The 21,524-nt window shown below is 58.5% G+C and overlaps 3 protein-coding genes across 13 annotated transcripts in view; all 3 read right to left on the reverse strand.

Annotated features, from left to right (window-relative positions):
• Window positions 1-6: 6 nt before the first annotated feature.
• AMT (aminomethyltransferase) lies at window positions 7-2,350 on the reverse strand. Its single transcript, XM_085235836.1, has 8 exons — window positions 2,073-2,350; window positions 1,834-2,001; window positions 1,684-1,764; window positions 1,433-1,564; window positions 1,287-1,365; window positions 1,027-1,172; window positions 766-946; window positions 7-372 (listed from the first exon to the last, which is right to left on the reverse strand). Exons 1-8 carry the CDS (start codon window positions 2,127-2,129, stop codon window positions 38-40), a joined length of 1,179 nt encoding a protein of 392 aa, XP_085091962.1. The 5' UTR covers window positions 2,130-2,350; the 3' UTR covers window positions 7-37.
• Window positions 2,288-5,290, reverse strand: NICN1 (nicolin 1, tubulin polyglutamylase complex subunit). 6 transcript variants are annotated; one of them, XM_085235837.1, is made up of 6 exons: window positions 4,431-4,617; window positions 4,129-4,302; window positions 3,946-4,059; window positions 3,658-3,729; window positions 2,647-2,751; window positions 2,288-2,537 (listed from the first exon to the last, which is right to left on the reverse strand). In XM_085235837.1, the coding sequence occupies exons 1-6, from the start codon at window positions 4,575-4,577 to the stop codon at window positions 2,496-2,498; spliced, it is 654 nt and encodes a 217-aa protein (XP_085091963.1). In that variant the 5' UTR covers window positions 4,578-4,617; the 3' UTR covers window positions 2,288-2,495. The 6 variants fall into 6 exon arrangements, 4 of the variants coding, with proteins under 4 accessions (XP_085091963.1, XP_085091964.1, XP_085091966.1 ...); XR_014886361.1 differs by lacking the exon at window positions 2,288-2,537 and adding an exon at window positions 3,165-3,270 and having other exon boundaries at window positions 2,694-3,084; window positions 4,431-4,621; XR_014886362.1 differs by lacking the exon at window positions 2,288-2,537 and adding an exon at window positions 2,953-3,270 and having other exon boundaries at window positions 2,701-2,836; window positions 4,431-4,621.
• Window positions 5,291-5,446: 156 nt separating this feature from the next.
• DAG1 (dystroglycan 1) overlaps window positions 5,447-21,524 on the reverse strand; it is a 38,383-nt gene continuing 22,305 nt past the window's right edge. For all 6 annotated transcript variants that reach the window (XM_085235824.1, XM_085235826.1, XM_085235825.1 and 3 more), the window contains exons 2-3: window positions 16,860-17,269; window positions 5,447-8,303 (exon numbers count right to left, since the gene is read on the reverse strand). In XM_085235824.1, coding sequence (XP_085091950.1) covers window positions 5,895-8,303; window positions 16,860-17,141 — 2,691 coding nt within the window. In that variant the 5' untranslated portion in view covers window positions 17,142-17,269 and the 3' untranslated portion in view covers window positions 5,447-5,894. The remainder of the gene's footprint in view (window positions 8,304-16,859; window positions 17,270-21,524) is intronic.

The following is a 21,524-nucleotide window of genomic DNA, read 5'->3' on the forward strand; positions in this document are numbered from 1 at the left end:
GCGAGAGATGGTCGAGGGGCTTTAATGGGGCCGGGTCTCACTTGGCCATGTAATAATGTGTGGGCACGAAGGGCATCTTGGTGACCAGTGCTGGGTGCTGCTTCTTCCTCACCTCAACGGTGAGCGTGGTGCCGGGGCGGCTGTGCGCAGCCTGCACGTAGCCCATGGCGATGTTCTTGCCCAGGGAGGGCGAGGGGCAGCCGCTGGTCACCATGCCCACAGGCGTGCCCTCGGGGCCCAGGATGGCGGCAGGCGGCCGGAGCGGGGGACCCACCGATGTCAGCCCCACACGCCTCCGCTTTGGCTTCTCCTTCACCTGCTCCATGATGATGGCTGCACCGGGAAAATCCATGGCTGTGCGCCGGCGCTTCCCTATGGGCACAGAGGGCTGAGGCCTGTGCTTCGGGCCTGGCAGTTGGGGCCTACACTTAGGGCCTGGCATTGGAGGCCTGCGCTTTGGGCCTGGCACTGGGAGGGCCTGTGCTTAGAGTCTGGCAACTGGGACCTGTGCTTAGAGTCTGGCAACTGGGACCTGTGCTTCAGGCCTGGCAGTTGGGGCCTGTGCTTTGGGAATGGCACTGGGGGAACCTGTGCTTTGGGCCTGGCAACTGGGGCCTGTGCTTAGGCCTGGCAGTTGGAGGCATGCGCTTCAGGCCTGGCACTGAAGGGCTGCGCTTTGGGTCTGACACTGGGAGGTCTGTGCTTCAGGCCTGGTAGCTGGGGCCTGCATTTCAGGCCTGGCAATTGGACACAGCTTGCACCTACCCAGGGTCCACAGCAGCCCAGCCTCCACTGGCGTGGTGCTCTCATCGATGTCGTTGCCGTAGAGGCAGAGCCCAGCCTCCAGGCGCAGGCTGTCCCGGGCTGCCAGCCCTGCCGGCCACACCTCAGGGCAGCCCAGCAGCCGCTCTGCCAGCTCCACGGCTCGCCCTGCGGGCACTGAGATCTGTGCAGGATGGGGGTGGTCAGGGGGCACGGCACCCTGCAGGGAGTGGCTGCCCCATGGTGCCCCACAGTGCCCCATACCTCCACACCGTCCTCGCCGGTGTAGCCACAGCGTGTCACACGGCAGCCCGGCACGCCAAAGACAGTGGTGGCTGTGCTGGTCATGAAGGTCAGCTTGGTCAGGTCATCTGGCAGCCCAGCCTGCAGCACCTGTGCCATGGAGGGCCCTGAAGGAGACAGGCATCAGCCTTGGGGATGGCAGCGCCGAAGTGGGTGGTGCAAGGCTGTGCATCGGGCCCGGTGGGATGAGACCTAGTGCCACCAGCATGGGGACCCACTACCTTGCAGCGCCAGCAATGCGTTGTCCGACACCTCCAGGTGTACATCACTGCCGGCTGCCCTCAGTTCTGCCGCTCTGCCCTGCGGGGATGGGGCTGCAGTGTGGGGACAGGTTGGGGGGCCCTGCCCTGCCCTGCCCTGCCTGTACCTCCATGACAGCCCGGTCCTTGTCAGCGCAGCCTGCGTTGGACACCACGTAGAGGTGGTCCTCCACCGTGTTGGTGACGATGAGGTCATCCACGATGCCACCGCACTCGTTGGTGAGCAGTGTCAGGGTGCCCTGTGGGGTGGGTGCTGGGACGGGGGGGACCGTGGGGGAGCCCTGTGCCAGGGCGTCCGTCCCCGCGGGGCCGTATGCTGGGCGCCCCTTGCCCGGCTGCCACCCGCTGACCCCCGTACCTGTCCCGGGAGCAGCTCGGCGATGTCCCCCACCACCAGGCTCTCCAGGAAGCGGACGCGGTCCCGCCCGTACACTCGCGTCTGGAAGGGGCTGGAAGTGAGGCGGTGCAGCGGGACCCCTCCTGCAGCCCCCGGCCCCCCGCCCGCTACCTGCAGCATGTGGGACACGTCGAACAGCGAGCAGTGCCGCCGGGTGTGCAGATGCGACTCGAGGTGCCCGCGGCCGTATTGCACGGGCAGGCTCCAGCCGGCGAACGGCACCATCCTGCCACCGCGGGCCCGGTGCAGCGCGTCCAGCGGCGTCCGCTTCAGCCCCTCCTGCGCGGCACGGCCCAGCCCGGCTTAGCTCAGCACGGCTGGGTCTCCCCTCTCCCTTCGGCCCCACTCACCGGCGCCGAGCCCAGGTGGCGTCGGGCCAGCGCGGCGCGGCACCCCGCCCGCAGCATCCTCCGGCCCCGGCCCGGCTCAGCGCGGCGCGGCGCGATACAGCGCGGCTCGGCACGGCGCGGCTCGGCCCGCCCCGCCGGGGCGCCTGGGACATGCCGCCTTCCCGCCCCGCCCCCGGCCCGCCCCCGGCCCCGCACAGACGAGCGGAGGCGGCAGCGCAGCGCGGTAGTAGCCTTTATCCGGAGCCACGGCGGCGGAACGCGTAGGGGCCGGGCCCCAACCGAGCCCGCGGGTGGTGGAGACGGAGCTGCGGGAGGGGCCGTGGGGCACGGCCGGCGGGCGGCACGGGAGGGAGTGGGGCAAAGGCCGGGTCGGAGTCCACCGGTTGCAGCATCCACGCCGGTTCCGGGAGCGCCCAGCGGGGCTCAGCTGTAGGACAGCAGGTTGACGTCGTAGCAGCCGTCTACCTGCGGAAGGAACGCGGCACGCTGGGTCCCGGCAGCGCTGCAGGGAGCACAGCGCACGGCCCCCACCGGGCCCGCGGCCGCCGGTGCTGCGGGTGAGCACCGCACTCACGTCGAAGCGCCCGATGCGCGCGGTCGCCTGGCGAGCGCGGATCACCTCCGTCAACGCCCACATCTGCTGCACCTCCGCCGCCACCTTCTCCGGGTCGGGCAGCTCCTGGAAGGCAGCGGGAGCGGTGCCGGGAGGGCCGGGGCTGCCCTCGTGCAGGCTGCACGGAGGCACCGTGCCACGGCCACAGCACCTGCAGAGCAGCCCTGCTGAGCGGCTGGGAAACGGTGACCCTGAGGGCGGCACGGCCCCGCTGGCAGGCGTCCAGAGTGGGGACACAAACCAGGCAATTAGCTAATGATTAAAGACCTAATTGCACCACCGAGGTTCAGCACCCACGACGCTCAAGCTCAGCCCTCTTTTCTCAGTGCGGCACTGCGCGATGCTCCCCACGTCCTCTCCCTCCCACCCCAGTGTGACGTGGGGACACACGTTGACAACCTGCGGGGACATGGGCGACCTGAGCTCTGCCCCAACTCTCCTTGGACTCTGCTCACCCAGAGCCACTTAGCAGGTCTTACACTGGTGCTCGCAGGCTGTGATGGTCTCCATGGTCATCTCCTGGCCCAACCCTGCCAGTCAGCGCTACCCTCCCTCTGCCATCCGCCTCCGCTTGCGAGGCCTCCCCTGTCCCCAGGCAGAGGATGAGCTGATTTAAATGCCACCTCGAGCTGCATGTCTCAGCGGGTATTTTTCTTCTGAACTCTGCAAACTGCTTCCAGCACCGGGCAGTGGCTTTGGGGCTCTGGAATGATCCCTGGTACCAGTGGGGCCAGGAGGGGGCTGAAAGCACCCAGGGGTTGGGTACCAGGATTAGGTACATCCTCTGGGGATGGAGTGCTCAAGCATGATCTGTTGGGGTCAGAAGGCCCGGCAGCACGGGAGCAGCCACCAGCTGTGCACTTTGCAGATGGACAATGTGGGCCGTGTGATGGATGGGAAGGACCAACCCGTGCACCCCGGGGCAGGGTGGCACCGGCAGCCCCACCCACAGCACATGACAGCCCCACTCACCCCGTGCAGGCTGGGGGGTTGCTCCGGGGGGCTCAGCTGGGACAGCCAGGAGGGGACGTCCTGCGGGGAGGTCTGCGGTGGAGCCAAAGGGTCACACGGGGGCCTCTATCCCGCCCTCACCCCTCGCGCCGCAGTTTGGACCCCACCATCCTCCCTGTTGCTACAGGCACTACGAGCATCACTCCGCAGCGCCCAGGGGGTGGCACTCCGGGGACCCCGGGCCCCATGCCCCCCCTTCCCCTCGAGCACCCCAGGGCGATCCCCGCGCTCGGGGCTCCCCGGGGTCACCTTGGTGCCAGGAGGGAAGAGCTGCAGCTCCTCGATTCCGAAGTGCAGCCACGCCGGGGAGGGCTGCCGCAGGATGAAGCGCAGCGCCGTCACCTGCTCCATGTCGCACAGCATCTGCGGGGGGACAGCGGGCGTCAGGCGGGTGGGGGGCGGCCGGGGGGCGGCCGCGTGCCCGGGGCGGACCTGGGAGCGGCGGAGCGAGAAGTATTCCTGCGCGCCCAGCTCCGTGTGCGGGCACGGCATCAGCCGCAGGTCGCGGAGGCAGGTGACCCACTTGCGGGGTCCCGGCGGCCCGGCCCGCTGCACCCGCACGCTCAGGAAGGCGGTGTAGAAGTTCTTGAAGACGATCTCGTGCACCTGCGGGGGGCGGCGCGGTCACGGCCTCGGTATCCACCGGCATCCCACCGGCATCCCACCGGCATCCGTCCGGTACCCCGCCGGTACGCCGCCGGCACCCGCAGCGCCCGTCCCCGGCCCGCACTCACGTCAGCCGCGCCGCCGCGGGGAAAGCGCACGTCAATGACGGCCACGCCGGGCCGCGCCGCCTCGGCCCCCCCAGGCAGCTGCAGGTGGGCGGCGGCGCGGGCGGTGCAGGGCAGCGGGGCTCGCCCCGGGCCCGGCGCTCCCGACATGGCGGCGCCGCGCTGGGCGGGGCGCGGGACGTGGGGCGGCGCGGCCGGCAGGGGGCGCCATAACGCGGGCGGTGCCGCGCCGCGCTGTCGCGGGGCGGAGGAGCGGAGAACGCGGAGGGACCCGGCGGGGCGGGCCCACGGGGCAGGGACAGAGCGCGGAGGGTCCGGCGGGATCCCGCCCCAAGAAGCGGAGCCCAACAGACTGCTGTCAGCGTTACCCATCTTTAATGCTTTTTCTTTTTTAATAAAACAATTTGAGGCTGTATCAAAAATTTAGTAAAAAAATTAGATTTGAGACTTCACCGATTGTTCTGACTATTCGCTACTCCTGGCGCTTTTTTTTTTTTTTTCCTTTTTTTTCCCTTTTTTTCTTTTTCCTTTTCTTTTTTTTTTTTTTCCCCCCACCTTTCCCGGCAGCCAGCCCCCAGCCCAGTGCACACAGCCACGTGGCCCACCCAGCATCGCCGCTCATGAGAAGTCACGGGGATGGATGGCGCTGTGCTACGGAACCCCTCCCAGCTCCCCAACGCCCCACGCCCAGGGGTTTGCTCTGCACACAGGGCGATGCAGGCACACACGGGGGCCTGGCTCACCTCCCTCCAGTGCCCCCGCACCAGGTTGACCCCATGCTGTGTTGTGATGCGTGAGAAAAACAGGATTGCTTTGATTAAAAAATAAAGTCAGTGAAACAAAGCCAGAGCCCTCTGCCCCCAGCTCCAAGGCCGGCTCTCCTCTATGGCCACCCCTCTACCTAAGCCTACGACACCCCTGGAGCTTATCTGCAGCGTAGCGCTTCCCCCCCACGCCCCCAGAACTATACATGAGTTTAGGTAAACAGCAGATTAAATGTAAAAACTTAGAACATCGACTTCAGAAAGTCCCTTGAATTTAATTATTTTTTAGGCTACCTTTCATGTTACGTCCTGTAGCTAGACACACGTGAATAGAAAAAAACAGTACAGTTAGTGTTAAAGGCAAACAGCGGAGACCCAGAGTGCCACCCCAGTGCTGCCTGCTCGTCCCCCCCTCCCTGCCCTCCGCGCCGGCCCCAGCCGTGCCCGGAAGCCCGCCGCCAGAAAGGCGGTTTCGAGCTGAGAATTTTTCTATGAATAAAATAAAACCAAAGCTTGTTAGGCAAAAATAAAACAAGTGTCCCCCAGGTTCCACGGGCGCTCCGGCACGGTGGGCACAGCCGCAGGGGGGCCCGCTCGGGAGCAGGCTGGGATGTCGGCTTCCCGGCCGGCGAGGGGGTGGCCGGCCCGCAGGCGGCACCGGTGTGGGACCGGAGGCCCTGTCTCCCCCCGAGCGTCCCGTTCGTTAAGGGGGGACGTAGGGCGGAGGGGAGCGGTAGGGGGTCATGTTCTTCGGGCGGGAGCCCTTCCCCTCCATGGGAGCGGTGAAGGGGGGGGGCGGCTGGTAGGGCGGCGCGTTGGGGTCCTCGTCCCGCAGAGGCGTGTACTCCCCGATGGTGTCCTGGTTGAGCGGCGTGGTCTCGGGCATGCTCTGGTTGGGGTACTCTGGGGGGGGCAGCGGGGCTTTCTCCTCCTGCAGGATGAGGGGCATGCTGGAGGACGGCGGGGGCTTGGAGTCGTCCAGCTCGTCGGCGAAGATGATGGGCACGCCCTTCTTAATGAACGTGGCCTGGTCTTCGATGGTCAGCTTCCCTTTCCTCTTCTTGCGGTAGCAGATCATGGCGATGATGCCGGCCACCAGCAGGATGGCGGCCACCACCACGGCGGGGATGACGGTGTGCAGGTACACGTCGTCTTCGCTGCTCTTCTCGGGGTCCTTCCCAGCCACCACCGTCGGCGTTGCCTCCGAGATCACCCTGCCGTCCTTCGTCACGGGGACAAACTGGATGTGCCTGCAGCTGCCGGAGCCCACCACCGACACGTTCAGAGGTTTGAACTCCGGCTGCAAGATGTTGGAGAACGCCGGGCTCGGCCCCCCGGAGTCGTCCGCAATCTTTCTGCTCAAAGTCCGGATCTGCTCGCGGGGGCAGGGCTCCAGAGGCAGCGTGTTGTTGGTCCATTCTACCACGATGGAGCCCTTGGTGATGTCCTGCACCGTGATGGTGCTGCTGTTCCTATCGCCGAACGCCAGGGCCAGCTTCTTCACCAGCATGATCTTCTTATGGATGTCATTTGCCACTGCGTTGTGGTCTCCTTCCAGCTTGGCCTTGAACTTCACTGGCGATTTGTCCCCATGCGGGCGTTTGTGGACGTGGATTTCAAAAGCGTCCACGGCAAACAGTCCCCCTTTGTCAGTGGCATACATGAAGTACTCGTGTTTCCCCACGTGGCTGCGGTCCGGCATGCCGTACATGAGCTGGCTGGTGCTGTTGAACTGGACCCACGAATTCTCCTCTATCATTTGCTGCTCCTTCAGCTTCAAGGTCAGCTGCAGCTTGTCAGTGGTGGTATCTTCCTTATCATAGAAAGTGTCCGAGGGTATTTTTACCTCAAAGTAAGTCCCCTCCCACGCGTCTACCCTGTCGATGTGGTTCGTCAGCTTGGGCGGCTCGTTTGGCTCCCAGGGCCTTGGGATGCCACTGGCCGTGGTGCGGACGCGGGTGGGAGGGGAGGCGGTGGTCAGCTTGGAGATCGGGGAGCGGGTGGTGCTGGGAGGCTTTGTGGGACGGGGCGTTTTGGGCCTCCGGGTAGGTCTGCGTGTTGTCGCCGTGGAGGAATCCGTCGTGGACGGCGTGGCGGGCTTCAGAGTGGAGACTCTGGGCTTCTTGGTGGTGGCGGTGGGCGGCGTGATCACCGCGGTGGGCTCCACGTAGCCGGGCATCGTGGGGCGAATCGGCACCGAGACCATCCCGGTGCCTTCCACCAGCCTGGTCGGCTGGATCGGCCCGAGCGTGGGCGTCTGCACGATGGGGCCCCTCGTCCTGATGGTGACCGTAGGCTTCCTCGGCAGCGGGATGGGCTCCCTGACCGGCGGGGCCGTTGTCTCCGTCGGGGGAGCGATGGCGGGCGACGTTGGGGTGGGGACAATCCTGGTCGGCGGCTCTTGAGCGGCGGTGGTGGGAGGTCCGATGGCAGTCAGAGGCGTGGGGGTGGCGTTGATCTGCCGCCGCATCCTTTTTGGGAGGTGAGGTTTCTTGTTAGCGATGTGCCAGCCAACTACAGGGTAGCCAAGGCGGGCAGACATAGTCCCTTCTTTCGCCGGGGCCTCGACCTTGCTGATGTTGGGGACGCTGTTTTGGCTCAAAGAACAGCCCAGTTTCCACGAGAGTAAGGCCCCGTTTTCCACCACCTTCTTTGCGTTTCCCGGCCCGGCCATGAAGGCCGACATGTCAAAGAGTCTGTTATTTACAACAGGAACCAACTTCATGTTGTGAAGCTCCACCTCTGAGAAGCTTCTCATTCTGTTTAAAAGTTCAATCCTCTGCTTTGGTGTCATTTTTGTCAAATCGGCATCCAGAATGACGGTCAGGATGGTGACCGGCTCCTCCGCACCGCACACGAACGGCGCGGCATCGCCCGTATCCTGGGCTGCCGCTCGTACCGACTGCGGCTCGCTGTGGTCTTCCTGGTGCACCTCCACGGAGAAGACGTTGGCGGCCTGCGGCACGTAGCTGCCGTTGGGGAAGGGCTGCAGCGTGGTCACCGAGATGTAGTGGACGCCCTTGTCCGTGTCCAGGGGCAGCCCTTCCAGGGAGCTGCTCTCCGCATTCCAGTGTAACCACGAAGGCAAGGACTCCTTCCCAGCTTCGGAGACCTGCCAAAGAAGAGAAGAAGGCGCTTTTAGAAGTACGGCATCAGGACAGATTATAGCAACAATAACATTTAATTAAAAGGCTCAAGAAGAAAAAACCTGAAGGGTAACAACTGGGGAAGGAACAGCCTGGTGGGAGCGGGGCAGCCGGTGTCATCCCCTCGGCATGGTGACAAGGACAGGCTCCGCAGGGTGCACTGGTCCCTAAGACCTGAAGGACCACAGGATCTCATCAAGCACTGCAAAGGTCACTGGCCTGCAGGATTTCACTTTCATACAGTAACTTCTTTCACAGACAAGAAATAAAGCTGCAGACCACAGATACCTCAGGACTCCACTGTTTACTTACGGCTTCTTGACTTCTATGACTTACGGTCATAGCAATGCTTTTTTTATAGGGCTCGAGGTGTAGATAGGCAGGATCACAGCTCCCTCTTTCTCAGCAGGCACTGGTCATCCCTTGGGGCCCTGGTCTGGTTTCCCAGCTCAGTGCCCATACAGAGAGCAGCCCACTCCCCTCGGCAGCAGTACCAGGCCTGCTCCACAAGTCCCACAGGGAAAGCAGCCTCACAGGGCCCTGCTCTGAAAACCTGGGTGCCCAAGAGCTCTCCAGAGAGGCCTGCAGAGCTGCTACTTTTGTGCTTTTCACCTGCCAAGAACAAAGCTGCTACTTCAAAAGGGTAAGGAGAGCAAGAGTCTGCAAGGATAGCACAGGGGCTGGGAACCTGCTGGGAGCAGCATGAGGACGCTCTGTGCCAGAGCAGCAGAGGGCTGCGGGAATCAGCTCCGCTCTGCCAGCCTGGGCAGGCCAGAAAGTGTGTCACGAGGCATGGTATGGTTTTGCAGAGCAGAGTTTAAAGCTGTTAGCACATCTTTTAGTTAACACCCAAGCTGTAGTGTCAGAGAGCAGAAAATAAAGATTCCTGTTTGTACCAGAGGTAGAAAGTCCCAAGGACCTTACACACTGATGCAGCCCATCCAGGCCCAGGGCCCAAGATGTGATGCCCACCCATCCAGTTCTGCTGTTCACCCCTTTGCCAGGCAGAAAGCAGCAGGCTCTGGCAGTGCTGGCACCCTCCTCCCCACCACGGCAGGGACAGGAGCTGCCATGACCCTGGCAGCCTTAAGGAGCACCAGCCCTTCAGCTGAGCCCTTGCTCCTTGCTCCAGATGGGGACCAGTGTCAGGACCTGCTCCTGCCCAGAACCAGGAGCCACCAACACGCCTGTGGGGAGGTGAGGAGCAAACACACACGGGGACGTGGCCACAGTGCTGCTGAGACTCACACAGTCAAGAAGAACGCAGCCTTTAATAGCGAGTGGTTAGATGCAAGCAGGACGTGTAATTTCAGGCTGTATGTGGGACAAGTCTCCCTCACCCGTGTGCTCTGTGAGCCACTAATTACAGGGGTCACGTGCTGCTGAGCTTCCCTGTGAGCCAGGGCTTTGGCTGCTCCCTTTTCACTGTGGCTGCTGTACAATCCAAGTTGCTGTACAAGGCTCCCAGCACACAACCAACGGTCCTGTGTGCTCCTCACATTGCTGTTTGATAACCAGACTGACTCAGAAATAGTGCCCAACCTCATGTGCCAAAATAACAGAGTGAGGCACGGCTCACTCTGACTGTTTCTGCTTTGAAAACTACTTTACCAGCTTTACTTTACCAGCTTCTTCTGGCAGACATGGCAGGGTCTTGGAGGTGGAGGCCGACTGCTCAGGACCAACTTCTGTCCTGCTCTTCCTTGAAACATATTGAGAGAAATGCACTGCTGGCACCACCAGCAGAACCTCATGGGGACACTTCCAGCCCCAGCTCTGACCCAGCTCACGTCCTGAAGGACTCATGTTAGGCTCCAGCAGAGCCCTCTGTGTGGGTCTGTCCTGGTCACGTCACCGTTGTTAGGGAACTGTGCTGCACGTGAGCAGGGCTCCAGACTCTTTTCTATCAGCACTTCCTTCCAATATCGCTTCCGACAGTATTTGTCGAGGCTGCACATGGTTAATGATTCGGGATCTCTCGCTTTCATGTACAGTTTCCCAGCTTTCCACGCACACCATAAATATCAGCCTTAAGCCCCATAATTTTCCGCAGAGTTCTGCTTTCAAAACAACTCTTCTGTTGCTCAAGAAAAGAGGGCTGCCTTTGTTTTTCCTATAGCTGAGATAATTGTAAACCAGTGCTTATCGGCTAAAGGTTACAGCAGCCTGGCAGCGTGCTGAAGACCATCACAAAATGAGTAATTTTAAATCCACACAGGGGTCTGGCTGGCTCCGAGACCCCGCTCCCAGCACACATGCACCGCTGTTATTTTTAGGCCGGCCAGGAGCAGGCAGGCAGCTCATAAAGTAAGATAGCTCCATTTGATTTGTTTTTCAAACTTGGAGCTCAGAGCCCTGTAGCCAACGAGACAAAGACAAGCAAACAAGCTGTGAGCAGAGCTGCTGCCTCCAAGGGAATTCAGGCAGAAAAAACCTGCATTCTTGCTTACAAAAGTCCCCTCTAATCCTCCAAGCATTCAGTCCTCCTCCTCCCATGGAATCCTGCAGAAAGCAGGCAGTGATCCCATGCCAGGATGGCCGCGGTGCCAGGACACAGCCCTGCTGGGTGGAGGTGAATGCTGGGGGCAGCAGGGAGACTCCCCAGCCCTGTGCTGCGAGACCTTCGCTACCCAGGGCAGCCGAGGACTCCACGCTCCCACTTCCCATGTCCTCTCCTACAAAGTCCCAGAGAGCTGCAGGGCTGAGGAGTGTTCCTGCAGCCCCTCGCTGCCTCATCTCCCCGTGTCCACGTCTGTGACAGCAGACGCACGTCAGCGGAGCCCCAGCACCGTGCAGGACCGCAGGAGAGGGCATGGCCAGGGTCAGCCTGAGCCTCTCCACCTGCCCCTGGAGGCTGGGAGCGAGGTGGGCGCAGCCAGCACAGAGCTGCTCCCCGGCAGATGCACACACAGCCACGCAGAGGCAGCCGCCCCGCTCTGCTCCCGCAGCACTGCCCCGAGCCACCGCTGGCCCTGCGCCGGGCAGCCGCCCCCAGCTCATGCCATTCCCTGCCATGCCCTCACTCCTGCTATAAGGGCACCATTCAGAGTCCCACCGGGCCTGGGCGAGGGAACACAGCGGCTGCTTCACTGGAGGTCATGGCAGAGCGCGGAGCGTCCCAAGAAACCCTCCTTTCATGGGCCCCGTGGCTGCGGTTTGTGCAGCCGCTTTGTCACGGCGCGGCCCACGCGCTGCCCTATGGCACGGCTGGGGGTGAATGTGGGGCAGGAAAAGCCTGACGTGGCCTCAAAACGCAGCTCAGGGCAGGATCTTCCCTCAGAACAACTTTCTGTAAGCAAAAGGCCAAAGGGAAGCAAAAATACCAGGGGTGCCGAGCTCTGGGGGCCTGGTGCTGCCGGCCCTGCGCTTTCTTCCTGCCACCAGCACATCACAGGGAACTGGGGAGAGGGGCAAGGAGAGGTGAGTGGAGCTGGCAGCCCCTGGTCAGGCTGTGCACAGGGTGCTGCTGCTTCCCATCTTGCTTCAGTCTCCCCGGATGCTCAGGGCAGCAGCCCGGCCGAGCAGGACAAAACAAGGAACTTCCCAGCCTGTCTGAAGAGCTGGTTTATAATTAGATTGAGTCACATTTTCCACTCCTCCAAATTCAGAGCTTGTTACTAAGCGTGCACTGAAAATGCCAAACTCCCCAACTGCTTTGCTGCAGGAAGGAGATAAGCAGTCCCTCGGCCCCCCAACAGCAGCCTTATCAGCTCCTCTTATCACCCCAATTGCAGCATCGCTCTCAGGCAGCGCCCTGCCCAAGAAGCCCTTTGCCTGGACCTGCTCCAGACATCGCCTCTATCCCAGCACAGCCACTGTAAATAGCTGCTGTTGCTTCATCTGTCAGTTAGTCAAGGTCTAAGGAAACCGGGGAGCGAGGTGAAGCTGCTGAAGTGTTTCCCTTCCATACAGCTCAGCGTGCCCAGCACCCTTTGCTCAGTGCACTACGGGGCTGCTGCTGACGCTGAGGCGCACCCCGATGGCCAATCCTAATGCCAGGACTCCTGCGACCCAACCCTATGGGATCTGATTGTAAAACAAGGCCCCCGAGGGCTGGTGAGAGCAAAGCATTGTAGCAAGAACCACTCCAGCAAATGGTAAACAACCACTGGAAAGACCAGGCTCCTGCCTGGAAAGCAAAGACTTTGTTTGCCCAGATTGATACCCGGCGCTCAGATGGCCGCACCAACCCTCAGCACAGATGCACCACGCACAGCAGCTGCCTAAGTTAGTTCTGCTGCTGTAATCACTTCACCACCAACTATGCTTGCACAGAGCAGCAGCTCCTCGGGGCCCTGCTACGTGCTCCATCTACCTTCCCCACAAAGCCCCAGTGAGACCGTGCACCTCCAATACAGCAGGAGCCAAGGCCAGGAGTCCACTGTACCCACCTGGAGACCTGTCTTCAACACTAGCTGGGCAGATGTGCCGCTGGGACCTGCCCCAGGCCTGATCCACTCCCCGCCCCCACTGTCACCGTGCTCCCCAGCTCTGCCTGGCTCTACCAAGCATGGCTACAAATGGCAGAAGTTTAAGGAAATGACCCAACAGTTGTGTTTGAGCTGCATGCCTTGCGACTGCACGTGACATTCAGATCTGGGGGCACTGCCCGCTGTTCCTGGAGAGATGCTGGAAGCCCAGATGTCTCTCCTGTTTCCTGCAACCAGATTGGAGAAACGCTGCCTCTGGTTCACAGTTTGGCACCAGAAAGCCTCTCCTGCAGACATCAGATGCTTTTTGCAACAGCTTCCCCAGCAGCCAGATCAGCTTCTTGGAGCCAGGACGGGGGCAATCACCACGTCAATGCTGTCCTTTGTCTGGTTTTAACTTGGCGTTGGCTTTCCTGATGTGAGTGGGGGTGCTGAGAGCGGAGAGCTGCACTTGCTGCAAAAGCCACTGTTCCACATTCTGACAACAGTGCTCTAAGTGCTAGTGCTGCTGTCCTTGCACTGATTATCTGCTGTCACTCAGGCAGCGATGGGAGGCATAGATTTATCACGCAGGGAGAATGGGACAACCTTAAAGGTTGCACTCCCAGACCTCTCTGAGAACAAGAATGGTAACACCAAATCCCAGACCACTCACCTTGGCTAACGTGCTCTTCTGGGATCTCATGAACTGGAAGGAGAAAGACTACAGCCTGGCTATTCCAGCTGATCACATAGGGTTTGAGCCAAAGGCAGACATGGAAAAGCACACAATTACGGGATGGGGTATTTATAGCAGAGAAAAGGAAGTTTTGTACAAGGCTCCAGTAACATTTTGCCTGCAGTACTTTGTATAGCTCTGGTCAGGCACCCACAAGAAAAAATGAACTCAAGCTGGAAGAGGTGCAGAGGACAGCTGCAAAATGAGGAGAGGAAAAGAAAGCTTATTTTATGGGGAAAGACTAAAGAGATTGGCTTGTTTAATCTAATCAAATCAAGACGGGAGAACATGCCTGTCACTTTTAAATACATAAAGGAAGTAAATATTATGAAGGTGGAAGAGAGATTCAGGCTAAAGGGCAGCACAAATATTTCTAGCTATCTCTAAATTTAGGCTAGAAGTTGCATTTTTAATCAGAGCAGCCCAATTCTGGAACAGCCTTCAAATGGAAGCAATAAGAGCAGGAAATCCAACTGTTTTTATCCTGGGTGCGATGAGTTTCTCAACAACAGGACGCAGCTGAGCACACTGCCCTGCTGGCTGCAGAGACGCAACAGGTCAGGCTTTGCTCCTTTATCTGCACGTCCACCTCTGCATTCTGATGAGCTGCCTCAACGCACTGCAATAAACTTGCTTTTGTGCTCAGCCATAGCACCTCACCTGCTCTGAAGCTGGCTGTGGGCAGCAGGGAAGCACTGGTGCCTGCTGGCAGCAGCACTACCTGACTGTGCAGGGAGCCCACGCAGCTGGGCAGGCGCCTGCCAGGCACTCCTCCGCAGCGCTGCCAATGCTGCCCGTTGTTTCCAGCCCACAACCAAGTATGCAGAGAAAACTACTTTGTCTACAGGCGGCTGGAATCTGCTAACAAGCAGGGAGAGGAGCCGAGAGGCAGCTTCAAGGGGCTCCCCACCATAGTGAGGACTGAGCCTACAAATAATCGGTGGGAACTGCCTAGAAATGGAGCAGCCACACCACTCTCAGGCTCCTGACGTTTGGGGATGTCATGTATCAGCTGTTCTTTTTTTTTTTTTATGAAATGATATTCAGCTTCATAGACACTTAAGGGAACTGAACGTAGGCAAGTACATCTCCTTGTAAGCAGTGATTCACTGCTACATCTCAAAAGGGTGTCCCTACTCTCTCTCCTTAGGGGTCAAGTACCCCATTTAGTAACATCCAGATCAGAATCCTAGAATGGCCTGGGTTGAAAAGGACCTCAGAGATCATCCAGTTTCAACTCCTCCCCTCCCCTGCTATGTGCAGATCACCAACCAGCAGCCCAGGCTGCCCAGAGCCACGTCCAGCCTGGCCTTGAATGCCTGCAGGGATGGGGCATCTACAGCCTCCTTGGGCAACCTGTTCCAGTGCCTCACCACCCTCTGGGTGAAAAACTTCCCCTAAATGCACCATGTTATCACTGCTCTGGCTCAGGCAGCCTGAGAAAAAGAGCAGAGCAGCTTGCCCTGAAAGCACCCCAGCACTCCAGGATTGCCTATGTACGCCAGGAATCAAATCCCCATTGGGAAGGCTGGCCTCGCTCAGCAGCCAACACAGCTCTCGGTGCAAGGGAGAGTCCTTCCAGATGCCTGCTAAGTGAGGCCAGGAGCAATGCCACAGAGCCTGTCTCACTTTTTAAATCAATTTCAAGGTGAACAGATGCAATGTGCATTCAGGCAAACCCACGTATGAGCGTGGAAATTGCTCCCAGCCTTTGCTGATCTACATCCCAGCCAGCAACTGCTCCTCCAGTCCCGCTCCAGCACGCTCCCTTTGCTGCTCTCCAAGCATCTGTTGCTATCAGCAAAGACTCCTTGATAGCAGTGGCAGAAGTATTGTTTGGAGCTACTAGATGGGGCTGCAATAACACACCACAGAGCCACCCTACAGCTATCAAAGACGACTGCTGTGAGGAAGAGGAGAGTGCTGTAGCTGTGGTGTTGAACAAGCACTGAGAATGCCTTCTTGCCATCAAAGAAGCCATTAGACAACACCAAAACAAGTCAGTCTGCAACAAAACTCAAAACCAAAGTGATCATTTCTGTAACACAAGATCTTGACAGTTTCCTCCAGTGAATTCACAGAGAAAGATAAAGCTCCCGCAGTGCTGGCAGCAGCACCCACCGCACACCAAGCCATGAACCAGGCAGAGCTCATGGGCACAGCAGCCCTGAACAACTCTCCTGCTCACAAGGATCCACACTGGAAAGTCTGCTCCCTCCAAAGCTGAAGCCTGGTACCCTCACATAAGTGTCCTGTGCTAACAAACTCCCACCTGGCAGTGGTTCAAGTAGGGCGGCCACCACCACTCTCCACCAGGTTAATTAATCATCACAACCCTTGCTCTGAAACCAGCCCACCCCACCTCCAGCTAACCCCAGAGCTCACCCACCACACGTCTCTCTCCCCCATCTGACAGACAGCCCGTCAATAACAGATACATTCTTCAGATTTTCTACCTGCCATCAGGATGCTGCAATCCCAGAGCTGGAGACAGCGAGATCGTGAATCCGGATTGATGTAATTGCACAACAGCACGCACAGCTAAAACAAACCTGCCTGCAAGGAGAGGCTCAGATGTCAGTTGCCTCCTGACTTGCCTCTCTGATCTTCTGAAAGGCACTCAAAGGTTGGCCTGTTACAACATTTTCCAAAAATGGATTTTTAAAAGTATTTTTCAATTCTACTTTCTGAAAAAAAAAACCCACCCTAAGATTGGAAGTCTGCTTTCTTTCAAAAACAGAATTTTCCTGAGCTCTCCATCCCCAGCAGATGCTGAGACAACTTCTCAGCACCCTTCCAGAAAAGGACAAGAGCTGAACAAGCATCTGTTTGGCAGCACTGTCTGTCCTCCTCCAGGCTGTCCCAACACTTCCTTGCTTCCAGGACTGCTTACAAAGCTTAGTTTTTGGGTGTCCGCAGTGCCAGTAGGTCAGACAAAAAGAAAGGTTCTCATCTTCCCAAGAGGACTCAGGGACAAGGTCAGGGAAGACTACGTCAAACACAGAACAGAGCCCTGCTCCCAGAACACAGCCTGTTTGTCTGACAATATTTTGTTACCATAGTGAAGCAGGCTCCCCGAGTGTCACGGCAGCAGTCCCAGGCAATCCACAGCTGCCCCGATCCCGAGGCAGCATCTCCCCAGGAACATGCCTGTCGTCCAGGGGCTGTGTGCTTCACAGCTTAAATGCAGCCAACAAACCTGAGCAGCCGTCTCAAAGACTGCCTTACCATAGAGGAAAGAAACTTTGCAATGAGGTGAGAAAGATCTATATCCTTCTTCCACAGCCTCGAGGGAGCTCTGCAGCAACCTCACACATTCTCGTGGTAACCCCACAAACAACTGAAAATGAGCCCCAAGGAATGACATTTCTCACCTGGACTACTTCTCCATTGGAAGCAATTAAATCTGTGGGGATGGAGACTCTGAAGAAGCGGCCCACCACGGCGGAGCTGTCTGGTATCCCCACCACAGCCGGCACAGTCTCTCGGAGGTCTGAGAGCACGGAGTGCATGGAGGCCTCGAGCTGGTTTTCCCAGTCCTTCAGCACTTCTGCCGGCTCGCTGGGCCAGTGGCAGTGAGCTGAGGCTGCAAGCAGCAGCACTGGGAGCAAAGTCCTCCCCAGGAACGGGGGCTGCAGCACACATCCAACAGTCATTCTGCCCGGTGGCTCTCAGACGGCGCTCCAGCCAGAGGAGGGACGTGGGGTGGGGTGTGCAGGCACGGCAGTGCAGGCAGCGGATCTGCCACTCCTCACAGCAGCCTCATCCTAAGGGTCCTGGCAACCTGGGTGAAGGAAGGAAACCGATCAGCAAATTAATCACAATCCCCAGCCAGCCAGCATGCACAGACCTCCTTGTGATGGATACCGAGCTTCCTACCTTCCACCCCGTTTGTTTTAATTCGCTTTTGGATTAAACCCTAAGAGTTAACACTACCAGCGAGAGCTTCCCAGCTCTTTACCTGATGTACAGCATCTCTAGAGCAATCAGACCCACCTGCTTTCCATGCACACAGTTATGCTGCTCCTGGAGCACCCACTGGCCCCAGGCTCCGGGCAGACACAACCAGTGGCAGAGCACAGCGCAGAGGGGTCTTTGGAGGCAAGCCGCACTCAGGCCGGGGCAGCAGCACATTTAAATGCTGATTACTCAGCATGAAGGCCCCTAGAAACCTTTGATACTCAATGCATGACAGATGCTTACAGATGCTTCCTCTCCTCCGCCCCAAAGCCTGGCTTCTCAAACCAGGCTTGTGCTCTGTTCCAGCCTTTGGGATTAGCCAGTATTCATACCTGACTGTGGGGCCAGCAACATGCAGTCTAGGATCAGACCCGAGCAAGCTACGCATGTGAGGCCACAGAGAGCACCTGAAACTGGACTATCGTGGGCCCAGGTGCTCAGGCACCTTTAACCAACCCTTTATTTCCCAGGCTGAGAGCAGCAGCTCCGAATTCCCAGAGCAAACCCTGCCCGCCTCACGACCAACAGCCACAGCCCCTAGCACAGCCCCCACACGGGGCGTACGCCTGGCTGCCCTCACACAGCTCCTGCTGCCCTGACTGCAGAGCGCGTGAGCGGGGCCGGGAGCTGCCCTGTGCAAAGCTATCACAGGGCGGGTTCTGCATCCGCCCAGCCAACGAACAAAGCTGGAGCGCGCTGTGGGCGCTCTGAGGCTGACGCAGAGCTTGTGCTATTCTGGACACTGAGACCTTGGGCTGAGGATGCTTTAGCGTCCCTCGCCCCTGAAGCTGTTTGCTTGTCAAGATGAAACCTAATCCATTCCCAAACCCTGCAGCCCGCCAGCCATTGCTGCAGCACGGTGTGCCCGGAGGCCACGCGGCTGCACAGCCAGGCCTACTGCAGAAGGGAGAAGGCAGAGGGGCTGTGCAAGGGCTGGCACGTCCTCACCCTGCAACGGGCCTTCCCCACCTGAGGGCAGAGGGCCGACACCTCTGTGCCACAAGGAAGCCCCCAGGGGCAGTGGGATTGCGAGTCGAACACAATAACCTCTGGTGCAGCGTTTGTCAGGCAAATATCTGATCTGAGCACTGCCACTCTCAGAAAGCCCTCAAGTGAAAGGCAGGAGAAACAGCAGAGGTAGAAAACAGTGCTGGAAAGCCCTGGGAATCAGCTGGGAGGGGGTCAGTGTGAGACGCTGGGCCAGAGGAGTGCCCAGGACAGGAGCACATGGGGCTGAGTGACAGAGAAACCAAATCCAGGCTCTTCTCAAAGGCAACACTGTGGTCTTTACCCAGAGTCAAACACCTGAGCTGCCTCTCCAGAGACTGTCACCACCAGAAATGGAACAGCTGGATAGGTAAAGGCAAGTCTCGCTTTCCAGCTCCTACCAGCTCCCTGCCTTGTCAGGAGATGAGAATCCAACACACATCAAATGGCACAGGAATGTGGATGAATTTTGGACGTGGTGAATTTGGATGAGCTTGAAGTCACCTCAACAAGAAGAGAACTACCGCAACAGGTACCCAGACAACTTCCAACATGCTCTGCACATCTTGTTCTGAATGAGTTCTGGAGACAGAACAAGGCTCTGCAGGAGGTCCCGGTGAGGCCACTGATTGCCACGGTGGGAAACCAGGGCACTGTCACTCTGCACAGGGCTATAAGAAGGTAGAAAGAGGCTCTCAGCCTCCATAGAGCCTGCACCCACAGCACCTTGTCCATGAGCTGCTTCTCCTTCTGCCCCATCACTAGAAGGTCCTGCTGCAGAGAGACTAGAGAGCAGCCATGCTGCAAGCGTGGGCAGGATCAGAGGCTGCAGCTAGGGGAGGAAGGCAGCAGCTGAGGAATGTGGCTGCTGTGGAGCTGAGATGGTATCAGCACAGAAACACTGGCTGCTGCTCACAGCTGAGCCTCCACACCTGCATGGGATGGATGCGCAGGCAGCAGGACGGCCAGCCAGCAGCAGCCATGCAGAGCTGCAGCCACACTTGCAGAGGTGGGCACCGTGTCCCCACAGCAGCAATGCCCCCATTTGTCAAGGCTGCAGGAACCACGCGCTGCCATAGTGTGGCTCTGTGTTGTTAAGCCAACTCTGTGATTCACCCCAGGGTGTTCCTGTGGATGGATAGGAGTGCCTGGGCAGACCGGAGCCAGTCCCTGATATCTGTGGCAAGCAGGAGAGGAGGATGAAGTCATCACCCACTGCAGAAAGAATCACCGGAGCAGGCAGCAGGCACTGCCCGTGCCCCTCAGCCAAGCGACTCATGCATTGGCTGTGCAGACCTACTCTGACAATTGTAGGTCACACCAATTCCAAATTCCATTTAGGAAAACCACAGAACAGTCTCTAACCAGAAGCTGAGCACAATGGAGGTACAGGAAGAGTTCTGTAGCTATTGCCAAAAGAAAAGCCAAGAGAAGCAAGAACAGCATTACACCACCAAGAAATCTCTTTAATACAGCTCCTCACCAAACAATAAGCTGAAACGGGGCCAGGCTCTCACACTGTGCTAGGACCAAAGGCAGGGCAGCTCCCCAGAAGCAGAGCAAGGCCCCCAGCTATGGTCTCTTCATGACAGAACCCCACCTGTGCACAGCACAGAGCTGTGAGTCTGGATACAAGTGCAGACACACAGAACAAACGTGGGAGGGTGGGAAAAGCATGGGCACCTGCACGACGCCTCTGGGGAAGTTCAAGAGCTACAGCCAACCTATTTCACGTGTGGAGATGGGCAAAACGCAGACTTACTTGTTTGAGACTGCTCAGTCATAGGTAGCAGATAACAGCGCTCAGGATCACCTTCCATGAGCTGTGACTAGCATGGAGCCGGAGAGGATCAGAAAGGCCAACAGGCTGCAGTCCAGCCAGGAGCTAGGACAGGCTGCCCAGAGAGGGTGTGGATGCCCCATCTCTGGATGTGCTCAAGGCCAGGCTGGGTGGGATCCTGGGCAGTTGAGCTGGTGGTTGGCATCCCTGCTTGCTTCAGTGAGTTGGAACCGGACATCTTTAAGGCCCCCTCCAACCTAAGCCGTTCCATGATTCTGCCGTTTCATGCAAGCTCAGAACAGAGCCAAAAATCAAGCAGAATTCTGCAGTGCTGCTCTCTGCTCTGCAGGCATCACCATGCTGCAGGGCTCATCCTCTTGCTTTCAGGTTACCAGGCCAGGCCACCCCAGCTTCTCCACACAGCAGCACTCCCTCCTCTGGCAGGATCTGCACTGCCCTGTTTGGCAGAACCACCGCAAAGGTTCAGGTTAGTCCTGAATTTCAGGATGTTTTGCTCTGTCTGATCTTACGAAAATACCGAGTTTCTCTTTATCCTCCTGCTTCTGTGAGAGCTCTTTTGGGTCTCCACTTTGAACCTCCAAAACGCTGGATTAAACATCAAAGCTGGGATCAACATCTGCTTTGGCCTTAGTGCTCAGTACACATGCCAATGTTGATGCCTGATTGCTGATGCCAAATCCCCATCGTGGAGCACGCAGCCAGGCCTGCTGGATGATGCTGATATGATGCTGACTTGCCAAGACAATGCTGGAGCTGACTCCTCCAGCAAACCACAAGGCCTGCTGATGTGCTAAGGATATGCACTGCTTCATATGCAGGAAGGCAGAACGGAGCGGCCAGAAGACAGTGCTGAAAGCGAGGCCCGGGCAACACAGCTCCTGCCAGCCACAGGACCTTGCTGACTGCCCACCGCAGGACAGCAGGAGTGCAGCTGCCCTAGGAATCGCTTCTGTGTGGCCAACTACATCACAGCTCCAGCAAGAACCTGCTAATGTGAGCCCCAGCGCAGCTGCACCTAATCCAATTGCTCAAGTACAGTCACATCAGTGGGCTGTGGTAATTAATCACTGCCAGCATGTTAATGCCTCTGAATCTTGACGCTGAAAGCCTGAGTAGCTGCCTTCCCATGCCCTGCTCCAGATAAGGAATTAAGGAGAGCAAGGAGGAATCAGAGCAAGGAGGAATCCCACCTACCTGAGCTGCTTACTTACCACTGCCCCCATAAAGACAACACTGAAACAAATGGTCTCTCCCTAAGGAAGCCAAATCAGAGCAGAACGCAGTGGGCTGG

The sequence above is a fragment of the Meleagris gallopavo genome, chromosome 14, assembly GCF_905368555.1.
Source record: "Meleagris gallopavo chromosome 14, MGAL_WU_HG_1.1, whole genome shotgun sequence".
In the NCBI taxonomy this organism is placed as follows: domain Eukaryota; kingdom Metazoa; phylum Chordata; class Aves; order Galliformes; family Phasianidae; genus Meleagris; species Meleagris gallopavo.